Raw genomic sequence first — 14,687 nt, 5'->3', positions numbered from 1 at the left:
AAAGGCTACCCAGCTGAGTTTGAACCTCCAACCATGCCAACCTCCAACCATGATACTCAATTGTGCTTTCCTGTTGCCTTGGGTGGAAACACGCTCAGGAGACCTTGGCTTGGACCAGTTTGTGTGACCACTGTGTCCGGCTGGGTTCAACTTCCATTGGGAGTCGGGCTGACTTTGTGAGGAAGATTGGTGGTCGGAGTTGGTAGGGGTGTCATCTCAGCCGAGTTAGGCTCCTTCCGGTTTCTCTGGCAGTGTTCAGAGTCCGGATTCCAGGATTGATATACTATCCCTGATTGGTTCTGGAGGGTATTCAGAGTGTTAATTGGATGACATCAGTCCGGGGCAGCCTGAAGCCCCGGCTTTGGATTCGGTGGGGGAGAGTGAACCATTGGTGGTGAATGCGCCTTTGATGGTGTTTTTCGCACTCTGCACGCTGTGGTCGATGTTAGGCAGCGTTTTGTTCGGGTTTCCCTGGTTTGAGCCTTGGGCTGCCTTGATGGGTGGCAGCGTGCAGAGTGCGTTTTATCAGGGTTACCACAATTTTATGTGGGTTTGAGCCTTGGGCTACGGCGGCAGCGAGCGAGTACACAGTTTAAAGGTTACTGCAGGTTTTTTGTGGGAAGCCTGCAGTAACCATTTTGATGGTGGATCTTTGATGTTATGGGGCTATTTTGCTTCCACAGGTCCTGGGGCTATTGTTAAGGTCAACGGCATAATTAACTTTTTCCCAGTACCAGGACATTTTAGCCAAAAACCTGGTTACCTCTGCCAGGAGGCTGAAACTTGGACGTACATTGCATTCGGAAAGTATTCAGACCCCTTGACTTTTTCCACATTTTGTTACATTAAAGCCTTATTCTAAAATTGCTTAAATCGATTTTTCCCCTCATCAATCTACTCACAATACCCCATAATAACAAAGCAAAAACAGGTTTTTAGAAATGTTTGCAAAAAAATTTTTTTTTACTTTTACTGAGGAGTTGCTTCCCTCTGGCCACTGTACCATAAAGGCCTGATTGGTGGAGTGCTGCAGAGAAGGTTGTCCTTCTGGGAGGTTTTCCCATCTCCACAGTGGAACTCTAGAGCTTTGTCAGAGTGACCATCGGGTTCTTGGTCAGCTCCCTGACCAAGGCCCTTCTCCCCAGATTGCTCAGTTTAGCTGGGCGGCCAGCTCTAGGAAGAGTCTTGGTGGTTCCAAACTTCTTCCATTTAAGAATGATGGAGGCCACTGTGTTCTTGGGGACCTTCAATGCTGCAGACATTTTTTGGTACCTTTCCCCAGATCTGTGCCTCGACACAATCCTGTCTCAGAGCTCTACAGACAATTCCTTCGACCTCATGGCTTGATTTTTGCTCTGACATGCACTGTCAACTGTGGGACCGTATATAGACAGGTGTGTGCCTTTCCAAATCATGTCCAATCAATTGAATTCACCACAGGTGGACACCAATCAAGTTGTAGAAACATCTCAAGGATGATCAATGGAAAAAGGATGCACCTGAGCTCAATTTCGAGTCTCATAGCAATGGGTCTGAATACTTATGTAAATAAGGTATTTCGCTTTGTCATTATGGGGTATTGTGTGTAGATTGCTGAGATAATTGTTATTTATTTAATCCATTGTAGAATAAGGCTGTAACATAACAACATTTTGAAAAAGTAAAGTCTGCGGACTTGTAACCCATTGAAAACCTGCAGTTTGAATGGAAAAGGGCAGTCCATAAGCGCAGACTAAGGATATCAATGATCTGGAAGGATTCTGTATGGAGGAATGGTCTAAGATCCTTCCCAATGGGTTCTCCAACTCATAAAACCAAGGGAGAAAAAGGCTCAGTGCCATTCTCCTCGCTAGGTGAGGTATTGAACACAGGGGTGTCAGTAATTTTTTTGAAAAATAAATATGACTTGTTAAACAAAATCTCTTTCTCTGAGCAATTGTATTACCGGTAGAATAAAATAATATAATTTCCCCATTTTTTTTTTTGTGCATAAAATATAGCTCAGTATTTGAGATATTTATTTTATACAGTCATCTTTGCTCATCTTTTTCAAGGGGGTCAATCATTTCAGACCCCACTGTATGTTGCCCTTAGAGTTGTGCAAAGTTTGTAGAATCTTATTGTAAATGATTCAAAGCTGTAATGGCTGCCAAAAGTATTATCTCTGGGATAAATGTAAATGTAAATGTATGAAGACATATGCAATCATTATTATTAATTTTATTAAAATTATTTGTTGTCTTTATTATTAATTTGGAAAATGTTCTAGCATATTCTTTCACTTTGAAAATGTGGATTAGGTTATTTAGATCGGTAAGAAAAAAATCCAATGCAATCCCTTATACTTAATATTTAATTTTTACGGAAGAAAACTGTGCAAGTGGTGAGTAGACTTTCACTAGGTGCTGTATGTTTTAATTATTCCTGTGTGTATGGCTATTGAGTGTAGCTCCTGTGTGTTGCAGCGTCAGGCCTGTCCCTGGTGCTGTTTGCTGTGTCACAGGAGGAGCTGCTCAACAGACTAATGGTATTTGGCAGCGCCGGCACCGTGGACTCTCTGTGCCACCTTAATGAATGGGGCCGCTGCTCCATCCCCATTCACGCCCTGCAGGTAGGCCTGGGGCTCGTTCAGTTGGTCAAATGGTTTGCTTCATTTCACAACAGTACGTACTGAACGACACATGCCTTTGTTTTGTATTTGTAGGCTGGTCTGAAGAATCACCAGTTGGACACAGTGGACTTCTTCCTGAAGAGCAAAAATAACGTCCTGACACCACCCTCGGGGTATATTCTACCTGACCAATCAGCTGTCATCTCAACCCAGAGCCAGCTGAAGAGTAAGGCCTTTACAATACATTTCATATTAATCACATAAAGCCCTAGAATCCTAATATAAATACTTAGTATTATTGTAATAGTATGCCATAGTAATTAATGCTAAGTATACATTTTACATGCATGTTGATGCTACACTATTTTATTTATTTGTGCAGGGACACCACCTCCTGTTATTTTAAGGGATTATCAGTAGCCCAAGCTTCTTTAAGATTTCATTAAATGATTTATGAATTTAAATGTGCAATTTCTTAATAATTATTCACTCAATAATCAATACCTACCATTGAAATATTGCATGGCGCAAATAGTGTACAGTTCAAGTGACATCTTTCGTCCGTTTGTCATGTTTATGTAATGTAGTATTGTGTTGCAAGATCAATACACTTCACTGATTTTATAAATCAGGCTGAAAAATAAGGGGTGCATTGATAGTTAAATTGAAAGCTACAATGTAATGGTAAGCACTGTGAGGACACTCTAGGTTGTAAATGCAAGTAATCGGAAAATCCTATACCATGCATGACAATAAAATGCTTGGGGAACACAGACACACGAACAGAAACACGCACAGCACACACACGGTGAGAGTTACGACGGTAATGATTCATATTGTGCACCGACGCATGGGAGCTATTGGGCCAACGGTCTGTCGTATCAGCCTCGCCTCCTGAGTCCTGATTGGATCGTTGGATAGTAGGTAAAGCATTAGATGCCCTTGAGATCAGATAGTGTGCCTGTCATTAATCTAGCCCACTGGGAGTGGCTGACAAACAGGATGGAACAAAGATTGGTATTTGGTATTTTATTAGGATCCCCATTAGCTGTTGCGAAAGCAGCAGCTACTCTTCCTGGGGTCCACACAACATAAAACATGACATAATACAACAAAATTATAAACAAGAGCAGCTCAAAGACAGAACTACATAAATAAAATATATATATATTTCACACACACACACAAATGTGTATTTATATGTGTGTGTGTGTGTGAGAGAGAGAGAAAGGAAGGGGACTGTACCTCATGCGATGTCAGCTAGAATTACCGCTCCCAATAGTAATTGCCTTCTCACATGATGTTTTACTGTAGTCTCATCACAGCCTAGTAATTGAAATGGTATATTAAAATTGTGTATGTGTGCATGCGCCCCCATGCATTTAATTTGTGTGTGTGTGTGGTTGATGTTTTCTCCTACTGGCTAGAATAAATGTGTTCATATTAATATGTCTGGAGTGTATATGTAAAAAAAATAAAAATAATGGGTAGGACATTGTAATTACCAGAATGTAATGAATAGAACTGTAGCAAACACAGCCATTACAATGGCTAAATTTCCCCCGTTTCTCTCTCCACTGCCCTACACATATGATATGACCTAGGTACAGGTCTAGGATCAGCTTCCCCTCCCCCAATCCTAACCTTAACCATTAGTGGGGAACATGCAAAACTGACTAATGATCAGCTTCTAGAGGCAACTTCATCCTACTCCAGATATGACAGCGTGATTGTTTCTCTCTGTTCCTGTAGATGTCCAGGATCTGTGTCCGGCTCTGGACCTTCTGCGTTGTGCCATCAGAGACAACCATACTGAGGTCCAGAGCCGACAATTTTCAGAACAACTGCTCAGCATCACCCTGGCCTTCCTCAACACACAAGTCAGGACCGTCGTCTCCGCCACAGAGGGTAAGACACTGCATGCTTTTGAATGCACTGCTAGCAGCAAGGTATAATTTTTTTTTTTTAAGTGAACAATCCCTTTTAAGATTTGTTTTTGGGGGGACACTGCATCAACCTGCTTAGTTGCCAACTGTATAGTTACAGAATCCAGTTGCTGTAAGCATGATGCATTAGGAGTGCTGCCTCACTGAGCAGAGTCGTGGTCGAGTGGTTCTAGGCACTGTTCTAGTTCTGGAGACTGGGGTTCAATCCCTGTGTCCACCCTTCACACTACTATGCCTGATCCATTTCCCCCTCTGTTTCTCACCTCTCTGAAATGAAATCAATACAATCTGAAATCCACCCACTCCTTTAAAATAAAAAATAAATGCTACTATCTCAAGCAATCAGCCATGGCTGGCACGAAAACATCTGAGGGAGATTGCATCAACCTGCTTAGTTGCCAACTGTATAACTAAAAAATCCAGTTGACATTAGAATTTGGATTGCTGCCACAGTCTTGACATGTTATTGAAATATACTGAATAGAAATATAAGTGCAACGTAACAATTTCAACGATTTTACTGAGTTACAGTTTATATAAGGAAATCAGTGAATTTAAATGAATTCATTAGGCCCTAATCTATGGATTTCACATGATTGGGCAGGGGCGCCGTTTTATTTCAGCTCATGAAACATGGGACCAACACTTTACATGTTGCATTTATATTTTTCTTCAGTATAGAAAAGTCTATAGAAATAGAAACTCCAGCACACTGGTGACCTTGATGCTCCATAAATGTAACAGATCTTATATTTCAGTCTCAATAGACCTTCATCAGGGATTTAGATTGATATTATTAGGAGATCAGAACCAAGTTTGTATGGTCTATGTTCAATCATGATAAGGTCTGATGATGGTGGGTGTTTAACCTCTTAAGGATCGGAAACTTTTTTTAAATTTTGGCCTAAAATGACATACCCAAATCTAACTGCCTGTAGCTCAGGACCTGAAGCACGGATATGCATCTAATTGATACCATTTCAAAGGAAACACTTTGAAGTTTGTGGAAATGTAAAATGAATGTAGGAGAATATAACACATTAGATCTGGTAAAAGATAATACAAACAAAAAAACAAGGGGTCTCCAATTTAAGTGCCTTGCTTAAGGGCACATCGACAGATTTTTCACCTAGTCGGCTCGGGGATTAGAACCAGCGACCTTTCGGTTACTGCCACTATTCTCTTACCCACTAAGCTACTAGACTATTTTGTATGAAGTCTGCCCAAATGTGCCAATTGATACATTTTCATGTACATAACTATAGAGAACATACAAAAATAATATGGTAATACAAAGGTAAGTTTACACACTCCCAGGAACACACTCACAGGAATGTCATACATGATGGATCATTAGCTTATACACTAACATTCACACATAGATGGCTGGGCGGGGTGGGTGTGGAGCCAGAGACAGCAAGGGTTCAAACTGTAGAACCCAGTTCCTACATTTGAATATCAAAAGGGATTTTATCAAACAAAACTATGCTACATTTTATCTCTGGGTCCCTCAGGATGACAAATCAGAGCAAGATTACTGAATTTAAGTACATTATTTACCTTCAGAGGTGAATGTATCAAACCAGTTGCCATGATATGTTTTTTGTTGTTGTGCACTCTCCTCAAACAGCAGCATGGTATTTTTTCACTGTAATAGCTACAGTAAATTGGACAGTGCAGTTAAATTAACAAGAATTTAAGCTTTCTGCCCATATAAGACATTTGATGTTACTTACAACAGTCATGCTAATCACATTAGCGCACTTTAGCTCAATCGTTCCGTATACGGGACACCGATCCCGTAGAGGTTAAAACGTTCAATAACACAGTGGTTTCTCCCTATTCTCTCATTTCTTTCTACACAGAGCTGGATGAGAACCTGCGGAAGTGTGTGGAGATCTTGGATAGTTACGTCTCGGATCTGCGCACCTTCATGAAGAGGTTTCCCTGGCCAACAGGTGCCGACACTTTCACCCTTGTCCCATCCCCCATACCTGTAGCTGAGGAGGTGGAGAACGACGACTGGTGTTCCCTCTCAACTGAGGTAAAAACACAGTGGACTTTATTGTCGATTCTTCAACTCAAATTGATTGATTTGCTGTCACAATCACACAGACGCACACACACACACATACACACACACACACACACACACACACAAGGAGCAGAGTGGGCATGAATCCTCAACGACATCCTAGATGGGTAATAATGATAATGGCTTGAATTCTTGTCACACTTTTTGCCCATAGGCCTCAAAGCACTTGACATTGTGCTTGGATAACTCTTCTCATCCACCATACGCAACAGCCATTTTGCACCAGAATGATTCTCACCAATTGGCTATAATTACATAATTATCTACAGTAATGACCAGAAATCTGATTTCTGATACTGTGTGTGTGTGTTTGTGTGTGTCAAGGAGGTGGTCAAGCGGGCAGTGCTGACCAAGCAGATTCCCCAGGCCCAGGCCTACCTGAGGAGCCAGAACAGGCCAGATCAGCGGCTGGAGGAGTTGAGGAGTACGGGGCTGCGTCTGGCCTTCACCTGCCTCACACACAGAGACCTGGAGCAGGCCACTGCACTGCTCAGGAACATGGTGAGACTATGGCTCTGTTCGGTTTGCTTTCACTAATCCATCCTGGAAGGATTCTGTATGGAGGAATGGTCTAAGATCCCTCTGAATGTGTTCTACAACTCATCAAACCTTTTAGAAAAAGGCTCAGTGCCGTTATCCTCACAAGGTGAGGTATTGAAGGGTATTGAAAACTGGAGTGTCAATAATTTTGTCTTCTACCTTTTTGAGAGAAAAAAAGATTGCTCAGAGAAAGAGATTTTGTTCAACAAGTAATTGTATTAGCATAAAATAATATAATTCCCCCCATTTTTTTTTTGCATACAATATAACTCAGTATTTGTATTTAGTTTATACAGTCATTTTTGCCCATCTTTATCAAGGGTGTCAATAATTTCAGACCCCACTGTAGGTTGCCCTTAGAGTTGTGCAAAGTTGGTAGAATCTAATTCTAAATGCTTCCACCAAGTATTACCTCTTAGGTCATCTTTATCAAGGGTGTCAATAATTTTAGGACCCCACTCTATATGCCATTTAGCAGACGCTTTTATCCAAAGGCACTTCCAGTCATGCATGCATACATTTTACATATGGGTGGTCCCGGGAATCGAACCCACTATCCTGGCGTTGCAAGCACCATACTCTAACAACTGAGATACGGAGGATCAACTCTATATACAGTGAGGGAAAAAAGTATTTGATCCCCTGCTGATTTTGTACGTTTGCCCACTGACAAAGAAATGATCAGTCTATAATTTTAATGGTAGGCTTATTTGAACAGCGAGAGACAGAATAACAACAAAAAAATCCAGAAAAACGCATGTCAAAAATGTTACGAATTGATTTGCATTTTAATGAGGGAAATAAGTATTTGACCCCCTCTCAATCAGAAAGATTTCTGGCTCCCAGGTGTCTTTTATGCAGGTAACGAGCCCTCTGCAAAACATGAGTTAGTACTTGGTGGCAAAACCCTTGTTGGCAATCACAGAGGTCAGACGTTTCTTGTAGTTGGCCACCAGGTTTGCACACATCTCAGGAGGGATTCTGTCCCACTCCTCTTTGCAGATCTTCTCCAAGTCATTAAGGTTTCGAGGCTGACGTTTGGCAACTCGAACCTTCAGCTCCCTCCACAGATGTTCTATGGGATTAAGGTCTGGAGACTGGCTAGGCCACTCCAGGACCTTAATGTGCTTCTTCTTGAGCCACTCCTTTGTTGCCTTGGCCGTGTGTTTTGGGTCATTGTCATGGTGGAATACCCATCCACGACCCATTTTCAATGCCCTGGCTGAGGGAAGGAGATTCTCACCCAAGATTTGACGGTACATGGCCCCGTCCATCGTCCCTTTGATGCGGTGAAGTTGTCCTGTCCCCTGAGCAGAAAAACACCCCCAAAGCATAATGTTTCCACCTCCATGTTTGACGGTGGGGATGGTGTTCTTGGGGTCATAGGCAGCATTCCTCCTCCTCCAAACACGGCGAGTTGAGTTGATGCCAAAGAGCTCCATTTTGGTCTCATCTGACCACAACACTTTCACCCAGTTCTCCTCTGAATCATTCAGATGTTCATTGTCTGTCAGACGGGCATGTATATGTGCTTTCTTGAGCAGGGGGACCTTGCGGGCGCTGCAGGATTTCAGTCCTTCACAGCGTAGTGTGTTACCAATTGTTTTTTTGGTGACTATGGTCCCAGCTGCCTTGAGATCATTGACAAGATCCTCCCGTGTAGTTCTGGGCTGATTCCTCACCATTCTCATGATCATTGCAACTCCACGAGGTGAGATCTTGCATGGAGCCCCAGGCCGAGGGAGATTGACAGTTCTTTTGTGTTTCTTCCATTTGCGAATAATCTCACCAACTGTTGTCACCTTCTCACCAAGCTGCTTGGCGATGGTCTTGTAGCCCATTCCAGCCTTGTGTAGGTCTACAATCTTGTCCCTGACATCCTTGGAGAGCTCTTTGGTCTTGGCCATGGTGGAGAGTTTGGAATCTGATTTATTGATTGCTTCTGTGGACAGGTGTCTTTTATACAGGTAACAAACTGAGATTAGGAGCACTCCCTTTAAGAGTGTGCTCCTAATCTCAGCTCGTTACCTGCATAAAAGACACCTGGGAGCCAGAAATCTTTCTGATTGAGAGGGGGTCAAATACTTATTTCCCTCATTAAAATGCAAATCAATTTATAACATTTTTGACATGCGTTTTCTGGATTTTTTTGTTGTTATTCTGTTTCTCACTGTTCAAATAAACCTACCATTAAAATTATAGACTGATCATTTCTTTGTCAGTGGGCAAACGTACAAAATCAGCAGGGGATCAAATACTTTTTTCCCTCACTGTAGTCTGACAACATTTTACAACATGGAGATTGTTAAACAATATGACTCAGCATGTTCGTAGTTAGACAACGATGAACAATGGTAACAATATAAGAAAAACAAAACAAACAATATAGCTGCGAGCAGCAATGAACGGGGTTCACAGGATGACAGAAAGGACACAAGATTAGTTGGATAGCAAAGCAAGCACTCTATCATGTAGGAACGATCTTTCTTTATGTGCAATCATGTCTAAATACAACATCTGGAGTGAATCTGATGTATGGTTCATGAGGAGTAGATGATTGCAGATGATTTTTAGCATTAGCGTTACATATGCAAAGAATTAGTTGTTAATAGTTTCCTTGTTGTTTTTTTATATCAATACCAAATTCAGTGTGCTTCATCTTAGGGATGTCAATGATAGCGATGACAAGTTCCAAGTTGATAGGCCACCGTGGAGTGGATTTCCAGTGGTTTGAATTGACACGTAAAATCAGATTTTTGATTTGTCAGTAACTCAGCTACCTCTTAACCAATCCCTTGGCTTTTCTCAAACTAAGTTAAGAGATGTACCATGGGCCTGTTACTTATGGTTCATGAGAATACGTTTTTCCAAGATGGAGGAGAATCTATCGTGATTGTCCTTATGACATTTATTCAGCATGAGGAAAGACACTTGCATCCAAAGTTTCAAGTCTTTCGGTCAAACAGGCCGGCGAATAGGAGGGTTTAAGTGAGATTGCTTATAAAGAAAAATTAGCTACAAAGAAAAATTGTCAACTGATATATGGCTAAAACCTAAACTCAGAACTCATAACCAGATCAAAACACCTATGAGCCAGAACCCTATGTCATCTGACAAGAAATCAAAGAACCTTGTGTGCCCAGTTGAGAACTGGGATACTGCTTCTGGCAATTGAAGTAGGTAGGTTCAATGCCATCAATGAAGAAGAGCAGCTATAGACTTGTTGGTTGTTTAGCAACAAAACTGACTTGTGCGCAACTATGGGATTGGCTTATATTGTTGGCAACATGTCAACTATATTTAGTTTACAATGTTTGTTGAAAACATAAATACATTTGCACAATGAGCACTTGTTGTCTCTCAAATACATTGTTGCAGTTGTTGGTTAGCTAGCTAGTGAATGTTTGCTATATTAGCATAGACGTGACATCAGTCAAAACACCTCAAAACAAGACATGGTATCAAGAACAAGATAAACCTAGTACTAGCTTCGGGGTGCCAATAATTCTGTCCATGCATTTGTCTTTATTTATTTAAATAAAACTGTTACACTTAAAGTAAAATTGGTTCTGCAATGTTGAAAATCCAATAACAAGGTGTAGAGACCAAAAGTTCTTTCAATTTCATCTTGTTTTAGAAGAAATAGGGACTTTTGGGGGATTTTTGTATTTTCTGTATGTAAGGGTGCCAATATATTTGGCCGCAACTATATGTATGTATGTATGTATGTATGTATGTATGTATGTATGTACTTGTGTGCATATATAAGTATGATCATTTTCTTTGGTGAGTACAGTGTCTTATAAGCCCATGTGGGCTGGGCATCATGAATATGCATGACACTATATAATATAATCAACCAATCAATCAATCATATAAGACTACTTGACTGTGGTTACACTGCATGATTATGTTACATAACGCACAGGACAGACAGAGCTTTGCTATTCAATGTGCCCAGAGTGCGAATACAGGGATGTTGTTAGCATCTCACTCACACCCATGACCAAGCAGGAATGTTAGTGTGTCCTCCATGGCTAAATGGGCATTTCTCATGCAACTGAATTAGACAGGAGTCTTCTTGTTTTTTATTGTTGTTTGTTTTGCTGTGTGAATAAACCAAAATTGTATGAACACAGTCAGAGCTTTGTGATAACGCTCCATACTGTGGTTAAAAGACTCCAACGCCAGCGTTGTCTGTTTTCAGGGTTTCAACGTAAAGAAGCAACTGCATAACATATGCCTCTACACAGACGACCGGGACCTAAGGGACTTTGTGGTAAGACCAGCATTTTGAGCAAATTCAATGATCGCGTCTAACATTGGCTTTCATTATTTGGATGATTTGACTGTTAAAAAACTAATTTCAGCCAGACAAGGGTGAAATTAAAAATATAGTCCTTATCAACATCTCTTTATGAACATAACTCATTACCTTTTGGCGGCCTCAAAGGCGTTATTACCAATCTTATTAAGATTTGGGGTTTTCCAATTACTGTCTGCAGGTGGAGGAGTTGTCAAAACAGAGCTATTTGTCTGATGAAGAGGTGCAGAGGATGGAATTCATCAAACAGATGGAGGCTTTGTGTGCGGTGCCTGAGACGCGCTGCACAGACCCTGTGGGCAGACAACGGTATGAGATAAAACAGACTCTTTACTGCATTTGGTTTTACAGTTTTCTCTTCATGTACTTTTCTACTGTCAGGATTTCTGACACCGTATCCACCTGGGTCGTGTTCTTTAGTCATCAAAACAAAAGAAAACACAGAAACAGGGAGGGACAACCTGGACTTGTCCAATAAGAACTGCTAAAATGTTTTCTATTTCAGAAGTGTTTTACAATGTCTGTTGCGTGTCCTAATGAACACGGCCCTAGATGCCAGTAGTTGTTTTTCTCTGCTTACATGACATGACATTTTACCATGTTAGCAGTAAACAGTTCGTTTTTTTGCTCAATCATTTATCTTTAGTCTTGCTCTATGGCAATGCACTTCCTGTTTCAATGTAGCAAACTGTACTGTGAACTGCTTTCTCTCAGGGTTCCTCAGATGGCCCAGACAGACCCAGGGTCTAAAAGCCTACTGGAGGAGCTGGTAGACCAGAGAGGCTCCCAGTCAGAACAGACACTGTGGAGCTCGCTGCGTCTGGACTGGGTCAGACATTGGGACCACAACACCCAGAGAGAGATCCTGCTGTCACGCCTACAAGACTCAGGTAGGAGTCTCTTAACCCTGCATTCACACCCTATATGAGTAATCGTAAGTACGAGATCCCGACTTGGAAAAAACATTCAGCTTTCAAGTGGTACAAGTTGGAAACTCGTATCATCTCTGGACCCCGACTTTCCCGTCATGCTGAACTCTGACTTCACCTACCACAGAAATTACTTTGATGACAGCATTTTCGGCACTTAAAGGGATAATCTACTCCAGAATGAAACTCCTGTCAATTTGGTGATAGTCAATGTTCTATGAGTGAGTAAAACATTTATTTTCACCATGATTTAACTTCTAAGTGGTCTGCCTGTGAAATCAGGAAATCGTGTTGTGCCATGTCATCACGATCAGGTTCTCGTCACTGAAGAATTCAAAATTATCACATTTCATAACACTTTTAAAAATATATACCTGCACTCCCGATCACCATATCAGCCAATACATGGTATGGGCATACAGTTGAAGTCGGAAGTTTACATACACCTTAGCCAAATACATTTAAACTCAGTTTTTCACAATTCCTGACATTTAATCCTAGTAAAAATTCCCTGTCTTAGGTCAGTTAGGATCAGCACATTATTTTAAGAATGTGAAATGTCAGAATAATAGTAGAGAGAATTATTTATTTCAGCTTTTATTTCTTTCATCACATTCCCAGTGGGTCAGAAGTTTACATACACTCAATTAGTATTTGGTAGCATTGCCTTTAAATTGTTTAACTTGGGTCAAACGTTTCGGGTAGCCTTCCACAAGCTTCCCACAATAAGTTGGGTGAATTTTGGCCCATTCCTCCTGACAGAGATGGTGTAACTGAGTCAGGTCTGTAGGCCTCCTTGCTTGTACACGCTTTTTCAGTTCTGCCCACACATTTTCTATAGGATTGAGCTCACTTTGGAAGTATGCTTGGGGTCATTGTCCATTTGGAAGACCCATTTGCGACCAAGCTTTAACTTCCTGGCTGATGTCTTGAGATGTTGCTTCAATATATCCACATCATTTTCCTTCCTCATGATGTCATCTATTTTGTGAAGTATACCAGTCCCTCCTGCAGCAAAGCACCCCCACAGCATGATGCTGCCACCCCTGTGCTTCACGGTTGGGATGGTGTTCTTCGGCTTGCAAGCAACCCCCTTTTTCCTCCAAACATAACGATGGTCATTATGGCCAAACAGTTCTATTTTTGTTTCATCAGACCAGAGGACATTTCTCCAAAAAGTGCAATCTTTGTCCCCATGTGCAGTTGCAAACCGTAGTCTGGCTTTTTTATGGCGGTTTTGGAGCAGTGGCTTCTTCGTTGCTGAGCGGCCTTTCAGGTTATGTCGATATAGGACTCGTTTTACTGTGGATATAGATACTTTTGTACCTGTTTCCTCCAGCATCTTCACACGGTCCTTTGCTGTTGTTCTGGGATTGATTTGCACTTTTCGCACCAAAGTACAGTGGGGAAAAAAAGTATTTAGTCAGCCACCAATTGTGCAAGTTCTCCCACTTAAAAAGATGAGAGAGGCCTGTAATTTTCATCATAGGTACACGTCAACTATGACAGACAAAATGAGAAAAAAAAATCCAGAAAATCACATTGTAGGATTTTTAATGAATTTATTGGCATATGATGGTGGAAAATAAGTATTTGGTCAATAACAAAAGTTTCTCAATACTTTTGTTATTTACCCTTTATTGGCAATGACACAGGTCAAACGTTTTCTGTAAGTCTTCACAAGGTTTTCACACACTGTTGCTGGTATTTTGGCCCATTCCTCCATGCAGATCTCCTCTAGAGCAGTGATGTTTTGGGGCTGTCGCTGGGCAACACAGACTTTCAACTCCCTCCAAAGATTTTCTATGGGGTTGAGATCTGGAGACTGGCTAGGCCACTCCAGGACCTTGAAATGCTTCTTACGAAGCCACTCCTTCGTTGCCCGGGCGGTGTGTTTGGGATCATTGTCATGCTGAAAGACCCAGCCACGTTTCATCTTCAATGCCCTTGCTGATGGAAGGAGGGTTTCACTCAAAATCTCACGTTACATGGCCCCATTCATTCTTTCCTTTACACGGATCAGTCGTCCTGGTCCCTTTGCAGAAAAACAGCCCCAAAGCATGATGTTTCCAACCCCATGCTTCACAGTAGGTATGGTGTTCTTTGGATGCAACTCAGCATTCTTTGTCCTCCAAACATGACGAGTTGAGTTTTTACCAAAAAGTAATATTTTGGTTTCATCTGACCATATGACATTCTCCCAATCCTCTTCTGGATCATCCAAATGCACTTCAGACGGGCC

General features: G+C 41.4%; 1 protein-coding gene across 2 annotated transcripts in view; it reads left to right on the top strand.

Annotated features, from left to right (window-relative positions):
- spg11 (SPG11 vesicle trafficking associated, spatacsin) overlaps positions 1-14,687 on the top strand; it is a 102,591-nt gene that overhangs the window by 4,986 nt on the left and 82,918 nt on the right. For both annotated transcript variants that reach the window (XM_045227174.1, XM_045227173.1), the window contains exons 7-14: positions 2,466-2,611; positions 2,705-2,837; positions 4,364-4,519; positions 6,423-6,601; positions 6,977-7,153; positions 11,400-11,471; positions 11,698-11,825; positions 12,231-12,406. In XM_045227174.1, coding sequence (XP_045083109.1) covers positions 2,466-2,611; positions 2,705-2,837; positions 4,364-4,519; positions 6,423-6,601; positions 6,977-7,153; positions 11,400-11,471; positions 11,698-11,825; positions 12,231-12,406 — 1,167 coding nt within the window. The remainder of the gene's footprint in view (positions 1-2,465; positions 2,612-2,704; positions 2,838-4,363; positions 4,520-6,422; positions 6,602-6,976; positions 7,154-11,399; positions 11,472-11,697; positions 11,826-12,230; positions 12,407-14,687) is intronic.

The sequence above is a fragment of the Coregonus clupeaformis genome, chromosome 19 (assembly GCF_020615455.1).
Source record: "Coregonus clupeaformis isolate EN_2021a chromosome 19, ASM2061545v1, whole genome shotgun sequence".
NCBI lineage: Eukaryota > Metazoa > Chordata > Actinopteri > Salmoniformes > Salmonidae > Coregonus > Coregonus clupeaformis.
The sequence above is the reverse complement of the archived record's forward strand: the minus strand, read 5'-3'. Positions and strand labels throughout refer to the sequence as shown.